Source organism: Arvicanthis niloticus, chromosome 9 (assembly GCF_011762505.2).
Source record: "Arvicanthis niloticus isolate mArvNil1 chromosome 9, mArvNil1.pat.X, whole genome shotgun sequence".
NCBI lineage: Eukaryota > Metazoa > Chordata > Mammalia > Rodentia > Muridae > Arvicanthis > Arvicanthis niloticus.
In genome coordinates, this window is record NC_047666.1 from 27344623 (window position 1) to 27367410 (window position 22788).

Genomic DNA, 22788 nt, shown 5'->3' on the forward strand with positions numbered 1-22788 from the left:
CTGGGGCAGCTTGGTCTCCACACCTATAGGCTCCCACTTCTTACCAAGTCTGCCTACTCTAAGACATATCTGTTCATGGGGCTTCAAGAGACATTTCAGACCCAGGAATGTCCAAACATTCAAGACACAACTCTCCAGCATCATCTACCCCTGCTGTCCCTCAAACACACCATCCCCTCACCACTCACTTTACTATAAAGGACGTTCAGTTCAAACACTTCAGTGGTTTTGCCTCTAAGGTCCCAGGAGGCTTAGAGAGAAAAGTAGCCAGTACACAAACAAGCCTGAATTGAAGGAAAGAAATGGAGCCAACCTGACAACTGTCCACCCTAGGAACCTACTGTTCCTGAGTCAAGACGCAGGGACATGAACCAGGACTGCATGTCCCTGTCAGGTCAATGTGCAGGTGAGGAACCCCCACCTCTTCAGGCTCTTTAGCCTGAGGAAACCAGAAGAGTCTGCTGCCATTTATCCAACCTTTAGAGCCAATGTTCTAGGTTAAGGGTAGCCACAAGACAAAGTTTCCATCCACTCCTGGTGTGTACAGTCAAGAGTGGGAATTTGGAGTGAGGGGCTGTCTTAGTTATGGTTTCTGTTGCTGTGATGAAACACCATGACCTAAAACAAGTTGGGAGGAAAGGTTTATTTGGCTTATACTTCCAAATGGTAGTCCATCATTGGAGGAAGTCTAGACAGGAACTCAAACAGGGAAAAAACCTGGAGACAGAAGCTGATGCAGAGGCCATGTAAGAGTATTGCTTACTGCCTTGTTTCGCTTGGTTTGCTCAGCCTGCTGTCTTTCTTCTTTTCTCTCTCTTTCTCCTTTTCTGATTTTTCAAGGGTTTCTTTATGTAGCCCTGGCTGTCCTAGAACCCATTGTAAACAGGTTGGACTTAAACTCAAACCCTGACTGCCTCTGCCTCCAGGATGCTGCACTACCACCACCTGGCTCAGCCTGCTGCTTTCTTATAGAACGCAGGACCACCAGACCAGGGGGCCTCCACTTACCATGCGCTGGGCCCTCCTCCAGCAATCACTACTTAAGAAAATGCCTATTGCCTGCAGCCTGATCTTATGGAAGCATTTTCTCAATTGAGGCTCCCTTCTCTCAGATGACTTGTTTTCCATCAAGTTGACATAAAACTCGCTGGCACAGGAGCTATATGTACAAAGAAAGGATGGGGAAGAGAGCCATTGAAGTCTTGGCTAGGGTTGCAGGCACTTGTCCTGAAGAAAAATAGGAGATACTATGTTTTAGATTCACAGGATAGGTGGGCTAAAGACAGGAGAGGAGAAGATAATAAAAAGCCACTGTGGTGGTGTAAATAGGTATGTCCCCCATAGACTAACATGTTTGAATGCTTAGCCATAAGGTGTGGCACTATTAGGAGGTGCATTGTTGGAGTAGGAGTAGGTGTGGCCTTGTTGGAGGAAGTGTGTCAGTGTGGGAGTGAGCTTTGAGGCCTCCTTAGCTCAAGCTAGGCCAATGTTACAGTCTCCAGCTGCTGCCTTCTGATGGAGACATAAAACTCTTGGCTCCTCCGGCACCATGTCTGCCTGTACGATGTCCACCATGCTTCCCACCGTGATGACAATGGACTGAACCTCTGAAACTGTAAGCCAGCCCTAATTAAATGTTGTCCTTTATAAGAGTTGCCTTGGTCTTGATGCCTCTTCACAGCAATAAAACCCAAACCAAGACAGTCATCCTTTCAGAACTGGCAAATTGAGTTAAAGCATGCATGCATATTGAAAGACACTTTGTTGAACAATGTTTACCAAAACTGGTTTTTCCCCTTATGCAAAGACTTAGGCCAAGAGGACCACAGCTACATCACAGTCACACTGGCCCAGTTGGCTTCCAATTGTTCCTAAGCCTGGGCAGGAGCCCTGGACAGACCTGCCCTCATTACTCCGGCACTGCTGGGGCCCCCCGCCAAGGACACCAGTGGCAGGCCATTCACCTCTCTATCCAGAGCCTGTTTCCATAAACGTGAAATCTAACTAATCTACCCTGCACCCCAGGACACAGAGAAAACTGCCCAGGGGAAAGCTTGATATCCTAAAGGTCCTGAAAGCCCTCAGCTTTCAGATAGGCCTGGCTATCCCAGAGTCTTCCAAAGGCTCAGATGGATACTAGTCTGTCCCTAGGATTCTCTGATGCCTATGGCCATGCCACAGGACTGCTAAGACCACAGTGCAAACACCAAGCGCCAGGTGCTGGAAATCAAAGCAGAGGCCCATCAAGGATATGCTCCAAGCTTCAAGTTCTTTCCTAAGCCTAACACAAAACCAGGCCCTGGCTGGTGCTAGACCCTACCCTCCTGCCTATAAGGGTTCTCAAAGTCCCATGCTGGACCTGCCTTCTCCCTGTACACAGCAGCCTTGGCTCAGGAGTCTCTGCCAGTCCTCCCCGAAGGGAGGATCCAAGAGAAGTTTCTTACTAGCTAGGTCTCGCCTCCTTTGCTCAGAACCTTCCAGTTTCCCATGAACAAAGTTTCTTTAAGAGTCAGCCAGCGGCTGGGTGGTGGTGGCACATGCCTTTAATCCCAGCACTTGGAAGGCAGAGGCAGGCGGATTTCTGAGTTCGGGGCCAGCCTGGTCTACAGAGTGAGTTCCAAGGCAGCCAAGGCTACACAGAGAAACCCTGTCTCGAAAAACCAAAAAAAAAAAAAAAAAAAAAAAAAAAAGTCAGCCAGCATAGTCCCTGTTTGGCTCACTCCAACACAGCCACTTACAGCAACATAGCAGGCTCTGCCATCCTCCATGATGCTGCTCCCCAGCGTCTGAGAAGCCCACATCCTTACCATGGGATGAGCTGCTCCAAACCAAGAGTCCTTGTTCCCTTGGCCTGGGCTAGTCCCTGTGCCCAAGGGAGAGCCACTTACTATGCCTCTGACTTCCCAGACGCTCCTGCCATCCTCAGAAAAGGAGGCTTGGGGCTTACAATGCTTGGGCTTAGAGACCTTGAAGGAGATTCCTGATAGGTAGCAAAGACTCAGCTCAAAGAGGTGCTTTGGATTCAGTCACTGGGATCTACCATGTGCACCCACGAACAGCACACCACCATCCTCTGCTGTGAATGTAAGCTGGTGGTATGTGCATGCCGGGTGCAGCCTTGGAATCTGTACCATTCCTGGTTATCACCAACCACTCTGTACCCTCCTCCCTCCCCACCCCAACATAGTGTTCAGGGCCTTCCATGACTGATATCAAGCCACCACAGTCTAGATAGGCCACAGAACAAGTTCCAGGCACAGATGTTTCCTTTCTTACTAAAAACCTTTAATAAAAGTACCCTTCTCGAAACAAGTTATAAAAAATAAAGTTGCTAACTCAACAGTCCTGTACACAGGACCAGAGAAGATGAAGCAGCTCTCCCAGAGGGGCTCATGGCAAGGAAAGCAGTGTCCAGTCAAGGGGATGGCTCCATCACTCACTGACCATGGAATCCCATCTCAGGGCAGACGCACTATCTCAGTCTCCCAGAGAAGATGCGGCTCTGAATTTGGATGCGATTTGAATAAAAATCATGTATTTTTTAAAATTGGTTGCTACTTGATTCTTCTTGATTCCCAAAAGCATAATAGTACAGGGCAGAATAAATTTTCAGAGAACAGATTTTACATATTCAAAAACAAAAATAAATGGATCCATACAGTAGCAAAGGCATCTATACAAAGGTGATGGTTACTAAAGTATTCAGTACCCTGGCAGCTTACTCAGAAGGGACAAGGCTCTACCATCAGGCTAGCTCACATGTCCAGAGAGGAGGCCAGATGAAGGGTGAGAAAGGCACAGGGCCTTCCAGCACCAGGCAGCCTAGCAGCAGCCCAGGGCAGCTATGAGGATGGCATGCCATGGCGTACCAAGCACACCCACCAGATCTTCCAGAGTTCAAGAAGGGCTCTAGTTCATCCTAGTACCCCAGGAGTCGCTTGGCTTCTTCACTCTGTGCCTGCAGGGTCTCGCTTGCATATTTCTGGAGCAGTTCCATTTTCTTCCTCCGTACAAGCGCCTCTTCAATCTGTGGACACCCAAAGTAAAGAAGTCACCCCTCAGCAAGGCTCCCAGCTCTACCACAACCCAAGCAGAGAATACCTGCAGGGGCATGGTCAGCAAGTCTGACTTTCATCAGACTTATTCCAATTCTGCAAGAACCCAGCCACACCCCCAGGAACATTCCATCCAAGCTCCTGCTTATCAGTTCCCTCAGGATGGTCCTGCCCTTCATGGATCCGACATCCCTCTGTGAACACACCGATGAGTGCCACATGGTCAGGATTCAAGAGTGCACAGTGGAAGGGAGGGACAAGGAACACTGGGAATGTGAGCCTCGCTGGAGGATTGGCTCTATGGGCAGCACTCTGTCTCAGGGCTCACAGCATCCAGCCTACCTCCTGCTGTGATGGCACTGGAACATGAGCAATGAACTTCTGCTGACCATCTTCCCCTGCCTTCTCCTGGCTGCCTTCCTCATCAGACTGCAGAAGACAAACATACAAGCCATGAGCAGGTCACCAGTGACATAAACACTGACACCTCTGTACCAAGTGTCACCCAGCTGGGCCTGGTGGCACAAACCTGTAATCCCACTCTTGGGAGCTAAGGCAAAAGGTCTGCTTCAAGTTCCTGCCAGTCTGGGCTACAGAAGTGACCCCGTCTCCAAAAATAAGACTAAAAACCAAAAGCACTATGGAGCTGAAAGTAATTTTAAGGCCTGCCTCAACAATGTAGTGAGACCCTACCTTAAAATAATGAGAGGCCTGGGGACAGAGCTCAGTGGTAGAGGCTTACTTCTCCAGTACCATGAAAACAAGTAAACAAGCAAAACACTTAAAACAGCTAAATTGATTTAAAAGGGAAAAAAAGTCCTTTCCATTGTTTTTACAATAGAGAAAAAGCCTTTTAGGTGGGAACCCCTGCTTGGCCCATCACACCAGCCACACTTGTCTGTGCCTGACACTGGCCAGCCAGCCGTCCTCACTCACTCCGGCTTCTCCCACACATGCTACTTGCTTTGCTTCTGCACCTAGCTGAGCATGGCATGTCTAGGCCACTGACTACAGACCCGAGGAATCAGGTGAGTATTTATTTGTAACCCAGAGAAAGCCCAGGGCATGCTGCCATCCTACTTTAAACGCTTTATTGAGCCCCAGTGCAGGTCAGCTGGACCATATCCTGTAACACATTCTGGAAGACATCAAACCTGTCTCCAAACCTGCTTCTTTGCCAGTGATGTACAAGCCAGTTCCATGAACTGTATATGAAGAATCTGCCTCACCCTCCCCTGTCTCAGAATAGCAAATCAGAGGTGTTCTGACTGGTCCATGCTGAACCCAATAGAGTCTAGAGCCCAGAGGTTCTGCGTGAGAGGTGTGTACCACAGCCCCATCCCTGGTCACAAGCCTCTGCAGAAACCCATGGGCCTGTTTCCATCTGGGAAATAGATATGGAAGTCTACACAAGAGTTCCTGCTGAGCCACAGAAGTGCTAAGGTCATGGGCTAAAACTTATGCGACCTAAACTGGGTTTATAAAATGTCCTACATCACTCAAGAGAATTGGCCTGTTAGAAGGAAGCTAACAATTGCTCTCTTAGCCCTTCCTGTCTGAAACCCTCCCTGTGCTCCTGTGAAGGGTTATCAGAGCCATCCTGCAGGTGAGGAAGCTAGGCTCTGAGCCACGGCCCAGTCCCTCCCTAGTGTACTCTATAGCTCAGAGAAGAGGACGGTGAGCACCAGACGGGACCCATGCCCATACCTCCTCCTCTGTGACGGCATAGATGTTGATCTCCTCTTCCTCCTCCTCCTCCTCTTCCTTTTCTCCCCTTGCCAGCCGAGCCTCTCTCTCTGCTTTCCATTTTTCCACCAGCTCAGCTCTGACTGAAGACAGAGAAGAATAGAAGATTATTTAAAACACATTTCAGTGAGCAGAGAGGTCAAGATGTCCCCTTTGGAAAAAGACTCCCTGATTCTGCCATGGATGGTGAAAACTACTGCAAAGGACAGTCTGTCCTACAAGGCCTCTCACCTTGTAGGCAGGTAGGTACAAGACAGGCTTTGTAACAATGTCTCTGACCTCTCCAGTGGCCAACTGACATGCATATGTGAAAAAGGGAAGGACACATGCATGCTGGGTCCACCCTCACCAAGCAGTCCAAATTCTATGGGAATTGCCATGGGCCCCCTCCTCAGGCTGGCATGGTATACTCTACAGGAAGAAGCAACCACTTGTATACACAGCACCTCCCTTTCCATCAGTAAGCTGTCAGCGGTGCAAGAAAGCAGATCTAAAAGCCACTGGATATTACTAAAGGAGTTCAAGAAAAGCTAGCTTAGGATTCTAGATCCAGAAACTGGATCAGGACAGAGGAAAATCTGTGGCTTCACCTGCTGCTCCAGGCCCAGCATGACCCTGACTGCCTCACCTGCCACCTAGATGTCAGATCATTGCCAGCCCCCTACAGACCCTCAGCAACAATAAATCCAGCTTCTGGTATCATGCACTGTTTCCTTTGCAATGGAGAGACAGAATCCAGGTGCCAGCTATAGTGACATCGCCCGCAGACATACGTTTCTTCTCATACTCTTGTTCCAAGGGCACAATAACTCCATCATCTTCATCCAGGTAACCATAGTATTCAAAATCGATTGCCTTCATGAGCTCGGCACGAGTCTTTCTGGGAGGAGGAAGGGCTACAAGAAACAGCAGCAACTTAACTGAATTCCCAACAAGATCATCCTTGAGCCGAACCTTTTCTTCACACAGGACACATGGCCATGGAAACGCCAGAGGCAGCACTTCTCTGTGACATACATGGGACCAAGTGAGGGGCCCACTCTTCCTAAAGCTGAAGCTTTGGTCCAAAGAGTGGAACCAAATTAAAGTTTATTCTTAGGCTACTGGTATAGGCCAGTGATCAGAAGCCTTACCTCGTATGCCCGAGGCCTTTGGTTCAACCCTCAGCATTACAAAAATAGATTTATACCAAGTAAATAAATGGAATGTGTGTGGTTTAAATAAACAGAGCTGGGGATGTAGATCAATGGTGACCTCTGTTTAGGAAGCCCTAGGGCCCAGGCTCAATCTGAAGCACTTTCTAGCAACACTCTCAAACCCATAGGTCTATAATAAAGTTTTATAGGCAGAGAAATACATCACAATAAACACTAGGGATAACCTAAGATTGTAAGTCATGGCCTGGGGTATCCTGAAACCTCTTTGACACTGTTTTACCAACCCAGGAAATGGTACAATGTTGTCTGAGACAAAACAAATACATGGAAAAGAAAACGTAAGAAAGGGCAAACGAGAATGCTCTGAGGACGGCAGTCAGACCAAGGACACTGACTAAAACACAGATGGAATGATCAAAGAGACAGCAAATGAAAACTCTAACACTGGCCAAAGAATAACGGTTGATCACTGAAGACGGGAAAACTGTGGGGGTGAAGAGACAGCTCAGGGCTTCAGAGCACTGTCTTCCAGAGGACCTCGGATGGTCCCAGCATCCACATGGTAGCTCACAACCATCTGTATGTAACTTCAGGTCGGGGGCGGGAAGGGGGGTCTAATATCCCCTTCTGAACTCATGGGCATACATGCAGACAAATACACCCGCACACACAAAATTAAAATATAACCCAAAAAATTTAAAAAAAAAAAAAAGTATGAACATTTCCACTGGTAATCAAATTTAATTATCAACTTTATTAATTACAGAAATAAGCAGAGAATGATAGCAAACATCTCTGATCCTAGCACGTGGGAGGCCAGCCTGGGCTACCATACAAATTCCAGGCTGTCTTGGGCTGCACTGTAAGACCCTGTCTCAAAACAAAACAGAAAGATGGCTCAGCAGCTCAAAGTGCTTGCTAGGCAAGCCCGATGACCCAACTTCAACTCCCAGAACCATGTAAAGGAGCCGGATGGTAGCACCCATCTGTAAATCCAGACTCCTGCATCACGATGGGAAACAGAAACAGGAGAATTGCTAGGAAGCTTGTGGGCCAGAAAGCCTAAGCTACATAGCAGAGGCTTAAACAAGAGAGACCCTGCCTCAAATATAGCAGGAGAGAACCAACTCCCAAATGCTGTCCCCGCACATGCACACAGGAGCACACACGTGCCTGCACTTACACACAGACACATACATATCTTTTTTTTTTAAATCACAAAAATCTTATGAGTAGAAACGAAGTAGAAACAAAGGCCCACCAACAGAACACTACTTAAAAAATGGCGAATCCACACATCGACCTTTTGCTTTCCTTCTGGTGCTAAGGCCCAACCAAGTCCAGGGCCTCCCCACACAGGGCCTCCCCACACAGGACCTCCCCACACAGGGCCTCCCACACAGGGCCTCCCCACACAGGGCCTGCCACACAGGCTCAGCAAGTGCTTCCCCATCAATACCCCTGTGATGCACTTCAACTCCTTACAACCGATTGTGGAGTAGCTTTGCGTGCATGCATCAAGGGGTGTCCTAACAGTATGGGTCAGCCATGTTTGTGCAGACCTCCACTCACTGCCCACATCTGATAACAGCAACTTTATCTGCCACTTTAGGCCATGTCCTGTGAAGGAATGCTCACCACACTGGCAGAGGAAAAGCACCTGAATGTAAGGACTAGTTTCAAAGTGCAATCATGTGAAACAGAAGGAAAAAAAAAAAACTGCTTTCAGTCAACTGGGATTGATTAATATTTTACCTAATATGGAAAAAAATAAGCCTTGAAAGGGCCGAGAAGGAAACCTGAAGATGATAAAGGGTCCCCGTCATCTCTACAGAGTCCTGCATGGGTCAGCAAGGGGACTTAAATGTCTCTTTAACTCTACTGATAAGAGTGACTTATGCACACCGCTCCTGAGCCAGGCCTGGTGGCATAGGAGACTGAGGCAGGATATACTTGAGCCTCTGAGCTCATGAGTTTAAGACAGGCCTGGGGTAAAACTGAAAGGCTCTGTGCCAACAACAGCAGAGCCACCGCGGGAGGAACAATACAGCTCAAGGGCCGGGGTGAAAGTCAGCGGCACAGTGCCTGCCTAGCAAGCGCACGGTCTTGGGCTCAAATCTTAACAAGGCAAAAAAATTCAGCACAAAATGCAACGATGAGATAGATGGCTCAGTGGGTAAAGGTACTCACCAGAGGCCTGACGACAAACTAATAAATAAGTGTCAATTACAATAAAGAAAAATGAAAGGTAGACAGAAAAACAAAAAAACAAAAAACAGAACAACAACAAAAGCCAGACACAGTGACGCAGGTCTGTAATCCCAGAGCTCTGAAGGGTGAGACTAAAGTTAGTTGGCAAGTTTTAGGCCAGCCTGAACAATGTCTTTTAAAAATAAAAAAATAAAAAATAAAATAAAATAAAAGGATAGGTGTCTATAACCCTAACAGGCGGAGGAGACAGGAAGACCAAGCATTCAGAGCCTGGACTACTTCAGACCATATTACAAAATATAAAATAAACTTAGAAATAACATTTTTAAACTATTTTTTAAAAATCCAGGAACAATAATTCCTACACAGCATAGCATCCATCCTACCTCTGTCACTCAGTAGCACCAATTAAAGGCCAACACATTCCCAAACACAGGAGCTACTTACGCTCTTTCTCGAATAGCTCTCTGACACCAGGCAAATCTTTTGCTGCTCCAAAGTACTTGTAACCTCGGTTTCCTGGGACTTCTTTACCTTCGTGATCCAGCATCTTAGGGCCAACTTTCTTTTTGGGAAAGAAAGAGGAGGAATGAATCTGATACACAAGCTTGCTTTTTTGTCTACAATACATTTTAAGATAATGTCACATATGAAAAACAGAAGAACATTTGTGCATTTAAAAAACAAACAAACAAAACTTAAAAATGAAGCTAGAGAGATGTGGTTCATCTAGCATGCAAGTAGCCCTGGTTCAATCCCCAGAACCAGAAAAAAGTTTAAAAAATAAAAAATGCTGGCCCAACATGGTAGCACACACCTTTAATTTTAGCACTGAAGGGGCTGAGGAAGGAGGCCTGACGACCCGAGTTCAGTTCCCCAGAATCCACATGGTAGAAGCTAAATAAAATGACTTCTACAAGTTGTCCTCTGACCACTAAATGTGCATTGTGGTGTGTACATGCACACACATGAATGAATGAATGAATGAATGAATGAATGAATAAATGTCATTAAGAAAAATTAAAAACTAAAAGGAAAAAAGTCAACAGGGCTGAGGATGCTAACTCTGCACTGTGCTTCCTTAGAGCCGTGTACAGCTGGGTGCGGGAGTATATGCCTAGAATCCCAGCATTTGAAAGCCTGAGACAGGAAGACTGCCACAAATATAAGGCTAGTATTAGCCTAGCCTGAGCTATAGAGTAAGACTTGGTCTGAGAGAAAAAACCAAAACAGACAAGAAAAGAAAAAATGTATCAAGGGGCCTTGGGCTGCACCTGGATCAGGAAAGGCTTGCCTGGCTAGCACAATCAAGTGTCCTAAGATCATCCGCAGCACCACATAATACCGGGCAGGGTGGCACATGCCTGAAACCCCAGAACTCAGGAGGCAGAGGCAAGAGGCAGATGTGCAAGGTTAACCTTGGCTACTTCGAAGCCAACCTGAACTACATGATACAATCTCAAAAGGTAAACAAACAAAATAGTAATAAATATAAAAAATAAGATAGAATGGAAAATGCCAAAGCACATGACAGAATTTTCTAAGCACACTCTGTGTGCACCATATGACAGTATAAACTGTGTGCTGGGGCTAGAGAAATCGTTTAGACCTTAGAAACACACCCTGTTCTTGCAGAGGATCTGCGTTCAATCCCCAGCATCCACATCGGGAGGCTCACAGGTATCTGCCGGGATATAACAACTGCCTGTAACTCCAACTCCTGGGAGATAAGGCTCCTCCCACCTTCGCTGGCACCAACACTCATATTCTCAATCTCTCTCTCAATCTCTCTCTCTCTCTCTCTCTCTCTCTCTCTCTCTCTCTCTCTCTCTCACACACACACACACATACACACAAAACTAAATTTAAATTTAAAATAAAGTATTATAGGTAGCAGGCTTGGTGGTACAAGACTTTAATCCCAGCAGAGGCAGGTGGACCTCTGTAAGTTCAAAGCCAGCCTGGTCTACATAATGAATTCCAGGACAGTCAGGAGTCTCTACATAATAGGAAGACCTTGTCTCAAAACAAACAAAGTGTGGATGTGTGTGTCTTACTATAATCATGACACTACAGGGGGCAACACAACAGACAGGAATGTCTCTGGGAAGCTAGGCCAAGTGCCATGCAGGATTTCAGGATGGTGCCACCATCCTTTTCACAGGCATCCTGCCCAAATGTAACAGCTGCTTCTCAACCCTGTCACCCCTGGCACCTCTGGACAGGCACGGACTGAACCTACAGGCAATGCACACAGACACACTCTTGGACAAGTCATCAGTTTGTCCCCGGTACCCCTGGAGCTCTAGCGACTTACTCCGTAGTCAGGGCCGCCCAGCTCCTTGATCCGCACCTCCCAGTGTCCTTTCTCCCTTAGCAGCTTGTTAATTTCATCATTCAGGTCTCGGATTCGAAATTCCCCTAAGCCAGCTAGAAAACAAAAACATTAATATCATTTCTTCAAGATGCCATGCCCTAAAATAATGAATGTCAGTACTTCTAATGCATGTACTCAGTGTTACAGCGTTAAGATGGAAGACCTCAACCCCGATAGTGTACTACATAAAACTACTCATTTAAATCAAGAAGAAAAGGCCTGGTGTGGTGCTGTGTACTTTTAATCCCAGCACTCAGAATGCAGAAGCAGACAGATTTTAGTGAGATCAAGGTCATCCTGGCTGACATAGTGAGTTCTAGCCTAGCCAGGGATACACAGTGAGACCCCTATCTTAAAAATAAATAAATGAAGCCTGGCGGTGGTGGCGCACGCCTTTAATCCCAGCACTTGGGAGGCAGAGGCAGGCGGATTTCTGAGTTCGAGGCCAGCCTGGTCTACAGAGTGAGTTCCAGGACAGCCAGGACTATACAGAGAAATCCTGTCTCGAAAAACCAAAAAAAAAAAAAGAAAGAAAAATCACCAACACCCAAATAAAGGCAGACCAAATACTGTAAAGATTCCCAGAGGATAGGGTTAAGAATTCTTTAAAAATTTCACCCTCACTAAATGATGATGACACACAGACACACAGCTTTAATTCCAGCACTTGGGAGGCAGAGGTAGTGGGTCTTCCAGGCCAGCCTGGTCTACAAAGCGAGTTCCAGGACACCCAGGGCTATGCAGTGAAACTTGCATCAAAAAACCTTAAAAAGTAGCAACCAAAAAATATGAATGAAAACCCTTGTATATCATTTACACCACTTTAGAATCAACAGTTAAGGTTCTAGAAACAGTTACTTTCTGAGGCAAGCAAGATTCAGTGAGTCTGGCTTGAGTACTGGCCAGCACCAGGCTATACTGCCTTAGCTCTTTCAGGAAAGCAGGCCAAGACTGTGGACTTGACAGACAGCCTAAGACCAGCTGAAAAGGAAGTGCACAGGGTGCGTACTGAAAGGCTGACTATGGGGGCTAAGCGCTGGACACATGCGAGGACGGCTGGTGACCACACAAGTTGAGAGTCTTCAGGAGTCCCAGCAAGGTCTGTGTAAGGCAAAGCTAACCGGACTAAAGCGGAAAGTGTCCATGTGGGAGGGAACTCTGTGCACTGAGGGGTGCAACCTGGACCTGTGTGACAGCTTACCCAGGCACATAAGTCAGCTAAACTCAGCCCACTTATGTTAGAGATGGCATGCTTCACCCAAAGTAAGTCCATTAAAACAAAGAAGAAAAGGTAAGATGGAGAGAGCTCCGAGGTTGAGAGCGTCTGCGGCTCTTGCAGAGGACCAGTCTGGGTGGAGGCACTCACCCGCACCAGGCAGCTCCCATTCGCCTCAACTCCAGCTGCAGAGGATCTGGGGCGCTCTTCTAGTCTTAGCAAGCAACCTCACCTGTGTGCACATATGCACACACATCAAACACATAGTTGAAAATAAAATAAATCCTAAAAACTGAGAGCGATCAGCAGGCATAGTCATCCCACTGACCTGAAGGCTGGGGCAAGGGGAACAAAAAAGTTCAAGGCTGGCTGGACTGAAGTTCAAAGTCAGCCTAAATAACAAGATAACTTTTCAAAATAACCACAACTAACAATGAATAATGCCAAGTAGAATGAATATGGAAACACAGTTTACAAACTCTCATTCCCACATTCTAGCCTCTTAAGCAAGAAAAAGACCCATTACTTCCATTGTGAGGATGTGCGATCCTATAGTCAGAAAAAACTCAAAACAATCAGTCTTCCCAAAACAAAGCTAATGAAGGGAGGAGGAGGGGGAAGAAGAGGAGGAAAAGGAATAGGAGGAAGAAGAAAGAGAAGGAAGAGGAAAAAGAATTACAATCACCATCACCTCATCATCATCATCAACGTCATGGGTTATAGCATCTTCTTGCTGACATTTTGAAAACCTAACTGAAAGCTGGGTGTGGTCGGTCGTGCATGCCTGTAATGCTGGCAGTAGGGAGGTGGAGGTTGGAGAATGAGGAGTTGAAGATCATTCTCAGTGACACAGATGAGGCTGGGATACCTGAGACCCTTACCCAAAACACAAAAGAAAATCTACACAGAGCAGCATTCACATGCTTGGTACAAAGCTATGTGGTTTTACAAGTGACACAAGTCATCACTATAACCAAGACACCGAGATCATCTATCACCCCTGAACATCCTCTCACGCCTCACGGTGGTCAGCCTCAGCCCTCCATACAACTACTACGTCACTGTCTGTTCCTATGAATTTTCTTATATGTCACATAAATGAAGTCACATGGAGTGGAGTTAGGTTTCCGTTGTTTTGTTGTTTTGACACAGGGTCTCCCTAAGCCCTGGCTGTTCTGGAACTCACTGTGTAGACCAGCAGATTAGCCCTGAGCTTGCATAGATCCTCCAGCCTCTGATAAAACTAAATGGGTATGTCACCATTCTCAGTAAAATTGGGGTTTTTATGCTTCTGGCATTTATCCACATACTTTTGTGCATTACTAAATAGCATCTCAGCATATGGACAGACCTTTGAGTTGCTTCCTGGTTGATACAAAATTAATTAGGGGCTAAAGCTGCTATACTTATTAGATATTTTTGTTGGAGAATGCAACTGTAGGATAACAGGCTGCAGTGTTTACTTTTATAAGAAATTATCATTTCACAGTCTACAGGGGCCACCACTCTCCTTGCTAGCTGAAGGGTACAAATGCTCCCCATTCTCTGCCGCACTCAGCCTGTGTGCCTTTTGCCTATGCAGTCCATACAATACTCTGCAGATTTCATCTCCACTCTATACATTAAACACATGGAAGGGTGCTCATTTCACTTTATGCATGCTCTTTGGTAAAGTGCTTAAACATCTATTTTTAAAAGTTTATTGTTGGCCGGGCAGTGGTGGCGCATGCCTTTAATCCCAGCACTTGGAAGGCAGAGGCAGGTGGATTTCTGAGTTCGAGGCCAGCCTGGTCTACAGAGTGAGTTCCAGGACAGCCAGGGCTACACAGAGAAACCCTGTCTCAAAAAACCCCCCAAAAAAAAAAAAAAAAAAAAAAAAAAAAAGTTTGTTGTTTTCTTATTACTGACTTTTACCAGTTCATTCCTTACTGCTGCCTTCCCCACTGAACTGCCTTTATGCCTCCATCAGAAGTGCACAGAACAGCCCTTAGGAGGCTAAGGCAAGAAGATCAAAACCTCTGGCAGGCCTGAGCTACAGTAAGACTAGCTAAGAGAATGAGAGAGAGCCAGATGGTGCGTGGAATGTGCCTAGGTAAGGCGCCACTATCTCTGGATGCACTCTGTCTTATGTCCACATAGCTATCGTTTTACCAACGTGGATTTTTGGTTTCTGTTTTTCTCTTGTATGTGAGAGGGTCTCTCTATGCAGCCCTAGCTCCTAAAACTCACTATGTAAACCAGGCTGTCCACCCTTGCCTCCAGAGTGCTGGATTCAAGGTGTGCACCACACATCTGGCTCTCCCTCACCAATATTCTTGTTGTAGTGACTTTACTGTATATTAAGCTTTTTAAATTTAAGTGGTATGAATGTGCCAATTCTGTTCCTTTTTTAAAAGTGGTTTGTAGTTATACATATACTCACACACTGTGTAAAGTAAAATAGTATGTACTTAAGTATATTTTGGAGACAGTATCTTGTAGCCTAGCTGGCTTCAAGCTTCCTGTGTAACTAAGGCTGATCCTGAATTTCTGATCCTTGGGCTTGTACATCCCAAAGCTCAGATACCCAGTTTATACAATGCTAAGGATCAAACCCACAGCTAAGTGTGTGTCAAGAAAACCCTCTATTACCTGATCTACATCTTCTTTCTTAACATTTAAATTTTTTGATAAAACTGTCAATATATATATATTTGGGGGGGAGGGGGGGCTAGCATTACCAGGAAAAAACTGGTGGCTATATAGCAAGACCTTATCTCAAAGAATAGCAACAAAAAAGCTGGGTGTGATGGTCCATGCTAGTAACCCTAGCACTAGGAAGGCTGAGACAGGATAGCTGAGTTCCAGAACAGACAAGGAGGAAGAAAAGGAGGGAAGGAGAGATGGGGGAAGAGGGATGGTAGGACTATGCAGAGTACTACCACCTTCAAACACAGCATCTCTTCATATTATTAACACCTTTTAATTCCTTTCAGCAATATTTTGCTGTTTTCAGCAAACAAACTCTGAATATCTGTTAGGTTTATACACATGTAGACTGGAGTATGTCTCCGAAGTGGAAGACCAAATGTACAAGACCCTAGGTTCAATCCCCAGTACCACCTAAATAGACATATACTGTGTAAATATTCTGGTTTCCTGGTGTGTATGTGTGTCTAACACCTGTGTGTGGGTATCAGAAGAGGGTGTTGGATCCCCAGGAGCTGAAGTTAAAGGTAGGTGTGAGCAATCTGAAGTGGAGACAGGTGACCAAGCACAGGTCTCTGGAAGAGCAGCTCAGTAAGTGTCCCAAGCACAGAGGCTTCCCAGCCCTTTGCTGTTATCTCTTGATTGGTTTTCTTTTTTTTTCTTTTTCTTTTTCTTTTTTTTTTTTTCTTTTTGTTTGTTTTCTTTTCTTTGTTTTGGCTTTTGAGACGGAGTAAGTCTCTGTGTAACCCTAGCTTTCCAGGAACTCCCTTTGCAGACCAGGCTGGCCTGGAGATCCACCTGCCTCTGCCTCCCTGTGTGCTGGGAAGAAATTGTGAACCATCTCAAGCAATGTATTTGGTTAGTTTTCAAATCTGGGTTGTGTCCTTAAACACAAGATTGTCCTGCTTGACCCTCTTACTTGCTGGTTTTATAAATATTAACAACACAAAAGCTCTTGAATTTCCACATACACATGTTTAATTTTTAAGTGTGTAGGCATTTTTCTTCCTGTTGTTATAACCAGAAAACTTAATCTGTAAGATTTCAATTATTGTTAATTTTCTGACATTTATCATATGGCCTAGAAAGAGTATGTTCTATTTTGGTGAATGGTTTGTGTGCTCTTATAAGGAAAACAGAATATAGTCACAGATAGACAGGAGGCTGGAATGGGAGGACCAAGTAGGAACATGGGAAGAGGGTTGTGGGGGGAACACAGTGAAAGACAGCTAAAATTAAAAGGTACTTGAGGGGTAGTATGGAAGCCTATTACAGAAGAAACTTCCTAAAACACACACACATTGAAGGCGATCACCTCTAATTACCCAACTAGGCTTCCAGTACTGGGTTGGGTTACATTTAATTGAGTTGTTGTCCAAGAAACCCCACGGGAATGGTTCAATAACCCAGGCTGTTGCCAAGACTACAGGTTGCTTGTGCACAAACTGACAGCAAAGCTCCATTCCTGAAGACAACATCTACAGAACTCATTGAAGATGGAGATGCCCAGCCAGTGTCTACATAGAGCCTTCACCCCTACATTCCAGCATCTTTGGTACAGCACCGTACTCTCAAAAGAGAAACTTGAACACTAACTGAGCTACAGACTCTTTACTATGGTGGTGTCCTGCCTGCAAGGCATGCTAGGGCAGTCAGTGGCACAGAGCTGTGGGAGTAACAATCACAATGACTAGCTTGACCTAAGGCCAGCTCCACAAGATGGAACCCATACCTGACACTGATCAAGAACCTGAGACTAAGACAGCCCAGGCACCAAGGGCAAACACCAAATAATCCTAGTCTAAAAAAGGAAAAATAAAAGCAGTGATAAAATCGGTCCTACTGACAATCTGCTATACTCATAGATCAGTGCTTTGCTCAGCTATCATCAGAGATGATGCTTCTTCCTGCAGCCAATGGGAACAGAGAAGGAACACTCAGCCCTAAATGCAATATCTACATCAAATCCTGTTCCTCAAAGGGCGGTGGTGGCACATGCTTTTAATCCCAGCACTTGGCAGGCAAACACAGGTTGACCTCTGAGTTGGAGGCCAGCATGGTCTACAGAGCCAGTTTTAGGATAACCAGGGCTACATAGGGAAACCCTGTCTCAAAAAGCAAAAACGAGACAAAACAAAAACCTCAGAAAAGGAGGCAAAAAAAAAAAAAGTGTAAGGTCCAGAGGGGATGGAGGACACCAAGAAAACAAGACCCTCTAACTCAGCATGAGCAACGCTCATGTGAACTCACGGGGCCTGCGCATGCACAGGGCCTGCACAGCTCCCACCATGCTCTCTGAGTTTATATTATGGCTTCCAGTCAGGTGTTGTTATAGGATGTCTGAGTGTGTGAAAGAAAGGGTCTCTGATTCTTTTACCTTCTCTTGGGCGCTCTTCCTTCTTCGATGTGACAGCTTTTGTTTTATCTTATTATTTATTTTTATATTTTTAAAAATGAATGAATGAATGAGTGATTAAAAACGTATCCACTACAGTAAAGGTTAACAACTGAACTGCATATCATGTTTATGCATACTGGGACAAGGAAAATCAGTTTTCAATAACATAATAACACTAGATATATCAGGTACTCCATGACAGGCCTCATGTTCAGGAGTAGTTGACCAGTATACATACTGAGCTCTGCCGGGTTTTAGTGTGCTTACTTTACACTTGGTTGCAATTTAGGTTTGGTTTTTGTTCTGTTTGTTTGGGGGTGGTATTTTGCTTTCTTGGTTTGGGGTTTTGTTGTTGTATTGAGTTACTGTTTGGTTTTAGAGAAAGAACTTAAAAGTTGGGTGGGTGGGAAGGGGGAGAGGATCTGGAAGAACTTGGAGGAGGGGAAAAATATGATCAAAATATATTTAAAAATTGTTCTAAATAATAAAAAAATATAATATAAAGTTAAGTGGAATGTTATTAGGTGCTGCATTCTATAAATGTCAACTAGGTCAAACTGACTGACACAATTGTATTTATCTGTTTGCTGATTTGGCCTCTAGTGTGCTGTGTAGCTGTGAGGGTTCCCTTGAGCTGCTGCCTGCCCTTCCCTGACACTGGGATTGTAAGCATGCACCATACCCGGCCAGTGTTCACATCTGGTCCCCACATCTGACTCTGCACTCTAGAACATTTTAGAAAGTAAGCAGCTTACCATTCTGAATCTGAGCAACTTTTTTTGAGATCTCTCCAATGATCTGTGGGGAAAATAACAGGCAAATTTTCATTATTTTTGAACATATTGGAAAGTCCTGGAAACCTGTAATTCACAAGCAACAAAAATGCTCCAGGTGTGGCAGAGCACACCTTTAACTCCACCACTGCTGAGGCAGAGGCAGGCAGAGCTCCGTGGGTTCAAGGACAGTTTGGCCTATGCAATGAATTCTAGGTCAGCCAAGGCTACACAGTGAGACTATGTCTTAAAAAACAAAAACGACACCGGGCAGTGGTGGTGCGTATCTGCAGTCCAATCATTTGGGAGGCAAAGGCAGGCGATCCCTGTGAGTTAGAGGCCAGCCTGGTATCCATAGGGATTAGTCAGAAATACAAAAAGAGCCGGGCGGTGGTGGTACACGCCTTTAATCCCAGCACTTGGGAGGCAGAGGCAGGCGGATTTCTGAGTTAGAGGCCAGCCTGGTCTACAGAGTGAGTTCCAGGATAGCCAGGACTACACAGAGAAACCCTGTATTTAAAAAAACCAAAAAAAAAAAAAAAAAAAAATTGAATTCTGGTTAATAATCATTGATGAGATAAAAAGAAGCAAGCAGAGGCATTATTTCTACTGAACATACCTGTCGTCTCCACTTCTCTGCTTTCGGCAACTCAGTACATTCAGAAGCAAGGAAGGGTCTCCGTTCCTAAGGAGGACGAGAGTAACACACATGCAACTCTATACACACTTACGTAACATCCACAGCCCACTCAGACTTGAAACCTGAAATATTTAATGCTCTAAATATACTTGAAGTCGCAGTGCTGGAGGATATTCAATTCCTAACCGTCACCATACAGTCTCTTCTTAGGAAACTATATAGTTAGGATACACAGTTACTCAAGGAACTGGGTATAGTTAAAATAAATATATGCAAATATTTAATCTCTCTGGACCTACTCTCTACCTTCTTCTAGTCAATATTAAAGATGGAATAATAAGGGGACGCAGGAGGCAGATAAATCACTGCCAACAGAGAAGAGGCAAAGCAGCCACGCTGTGTACAAACTCCTCGGCAAACACAGCAGGAAGAGCTGGGGTTCGAAGCCTGCCCAAGGAGTTCCAGAGCAGTTGCTCCCTGACACTTCCCAGGGGACACTTCACTCACCTTGACCTTTCCCTCTTCCAGCTGAGCCTGGCGAAATCTCGCCAGAGCAGTCCTGCAGGCACACAAAAGACCCCATTAGAGTTCTTATCACTGAGTTCCTGGATGGGGTAGATCTGCTCATGACCACATCTAACATTACTCATGTAAGCGGTAATAAAGAAACCGGACTAGTGAAGGCTTTTCATGTTCCAAGGGATAGGCCTCAAACTCCATTTGTGTCTCCAGGTACTCAAGTATCTACTTTATTTACATTGCATATATAGACTGTGGGAAAATTCTATTTATCAGACTGTGATAAGCAATATACAGAAGTGTTAAAAGATTAACATCGGGTTGCCCTTCCTGTCATTTCTCCAACCCATCCCCAACAGAGAAAATGTTTACTCAGTGTAAGTTCTGGAAGATGTCCAACATTAAAGGAAAAAAAAAAAACACACACACACACACACAAGCAAACACAGAAAGGTTATTTTAACACATGGAGAGAAAAACACCACTTCTAAAAAGAGTCCTACCGAAGGGATCACATACAAGTTCTGTGCCAGTTACTAAATCTCAAATTTCTCAGCCCCAAGAAAGTTGATACTCACATGGCTTTTTCTGCATTTCGGGCCTAGAAAGAGACAAGGGAAGAAAACACCAAGTTTAGAATAACTGTCTTTCTTGTGATTGATTTTGTATTTTTTAATCCATAAATGTGTGTGTCTGCTTGTCTGTACATGCACTGTAAGTGTACAGTGGCCAGAGAACAGAAAAGAACACCAGTTCCATGGAACTAAGAATACAGGCAATCGTAAGCCACCTGATACAGATGACGGGAACCAAACCTGGGTCCTCTGTAGAAACAATAAGTGCTCTTAACCACTAAGCCAATTCCTCTGGCACTAGAATCTTCTTTATCACTTCTACTGTTTTGTTCGTTGATTGGTTGGTAAAGTGGAAATTTCTAGTTTCTTTGGAGATTCAGTTGTGTCATATAATGTTTTTCTGGAAACTGTCTTCTGAGAGGATGTTTTGCTAAGAACAGCCATGTGGTGTTTTTCTGGAGGCGGCCTGGAAAGGGGGCATATGATGTCCTGCTGGAATGGATGCTTGAGAGAACATGTGATGTTTGGAAAAAACATGAATGTAGCCCAGCAGACTGTGGACGATGCTGGAGGGTATTGGTACACCTTACCATTCTTCGTCAGTCATTGTTTGTCATGACTTTATAGAGGAAACACACCAAAAAACTTCTGGTGGTGTTCTAGCAGCTTCTTGTTGCTTCTGCACATTCGGGCCAATTGCCAGAGCCTTGCAGTTTCTTCTGGATCAACCTGCTGTTGCTGATTCATGAATGGTGTTTTCGAGTCCTGCCACTGCTGACTCCTCAGAAATGATATTTGCAAATGGATCTAGCTGCCGCTGCTAAATTGTGTAAACTGAACTGCTAATACCCTGACAATGCAGATTCAATTAGTTTCAAAGAAGTATTTCTAAACAGGTTCACATCCTCCTTTGCTCTATGTGCCTTTTCTTTCCAATACCCCTAATGGATGATGGGCTAGAAGGGACATTAAAACATTTAAGAACCCTTTAAAAACAGGTTTTTAAAAAATCTAAACCTACAGGTTGGTTGTTTTTCTGGCTGTCCTGAAACTTGCTCTGTACACTAGACAGTCTTTGAATTCAAAGATTGGCCACCTCTGGCTCCCGAGTGCTGGAATTAAAGATGGCCAGGGCTACACAGAGAAACCCTGTCTCAAAAAAAACGAGAGAGAGAGAGAGAGAGAGAGAGAGAGAGAGAGAGAGCGCGGGTGTCCCGAGTTTGGGGGTCTTCAGGTGTTGGACTCCCTAAAACTAGAGTTGTGGATGATTGTAAGTAACCATGTGGGTGCTGGGAACCAAAGTGAAGTGGTTTTTAACCACTGGGGCATCTCTCGAGGTCCATGGGGACCTTACTCTGAAAATACTAAAGTAACCACGCCTCTTTGTACCAACACTGTGTCTGATCTCATATTTCCATATTAAACACTTCTTGAGTGAATGAAACCGAGGATCACAACCTGTCAACACTTCAGCCCATCCTATTCATTCACTCACGGTGATGTCACACCTGTCTAGAGAATGCCAGATGTCGCCTGCTTCAAGCAAGCAAAGACCCTGCCCTTTAGAAGTTCTTATCCCTGGAGATTGAGAACACCTGGGCGGGTCCTCCGCCCGTTCAGTCTCTACCAAAAAAGGCTTCACCGGGACTGAATCACCCAGACGCAATACAGCTCCTAAACTCAGTTTTCTTGCAATTTCTAACAGCTACGCCAGGCGAAAAAAGAATCCCGAAATAGGCCAGGGAACCCGAGACCACACACTGGCCCGGACGTCCCGTCGCCCGTAGGCCCGATCCCTTCGCCAGCGTACTCACCATGGTGCCGGCGAGGGCGCCCTGGCGCCGCGCCGCAACACAACGTGCTTAGGAGCCCGGAACAAGGCCGGCAGGCGCGGGAACGGAAAACAGCGGACTGTTTATCGGAAGAATAAAGGGAAAGGACCGGAAGTTAAGGACCGGAAGTGAGAGAGAACGGGGGAGGGAAGAGAAACGCAGTAGCGCTTCGGTGGGCGGCTTCCCGCTGACGCCTGTCCAGTGCGTCAACTCGCGCCTAAGTCGGTAAGACTGCGCTTGCGCGGCAGGATTGCGTGTGTCATTTGTCGTTTGGTTTCGTTCTGGTGGTAACTGCAATCAAAGATTCGCCTGCCTCTGTCCTTCCTGATTCGTCTATGACAGCAAATGACCTTTTTTGAAAATGACTCCACCTCCCAATGCACTGAGTGTTCACAGCCACTCGGGGCCCTGAGTGGAGTACTGTCACCTGCCTGAACACGGGTCGCTGGCATACCTCCAGGCGCAGGCACTGGTTGAGGAGCCAGTGGGGCGAACCTGCCTTCCTGGGAGGCTTTTTCACCGCTGCCTGTCATTTAGTTGGAGCTGAATGAACAGTGCCTGAGACTACGATCGTCCTCCTTTTAAGAAACATGTATAATTA

General features: G+C 45.6%; 1 protein-coding gene across 1 annotated transcript; it reads right to left on the reverse strand.

Annotated features, from left to right (window-relative positions):
• Positions 1-3513: 3513 nt before the first annotated feature.
• On the reverse strand, positions 3514-22327 carry Isy1 (ISY1 spliceosome associated protein). Its single transcript, XM_034511506.2, has 11 exons — positions 22170-22327; positions 20359-20381; positions 19769-19820; positions 19241-19306; positions 18604-18646; positions 11487-11599; positions 9617-9734; positions 6575-6697; positions 5763-5884; positions 4398-4484; positions 3514-4027 (listed from the first exon to the last, which is right to left on the reverse strand). The coding sequence occupies exons 1-11, from the start codon at positions 22170-22172 to the stop codon at positions 3920-3922; spliced, it is 858 nt and encodes a 285-aa protein (XP_034367397.1). The 5' UTR covers positions 22173-22327; the 3' UTR covers positions 3514-3919.
• Between the last annotated feature and the right edge of the window lie 461 nt (positions 22328-22788).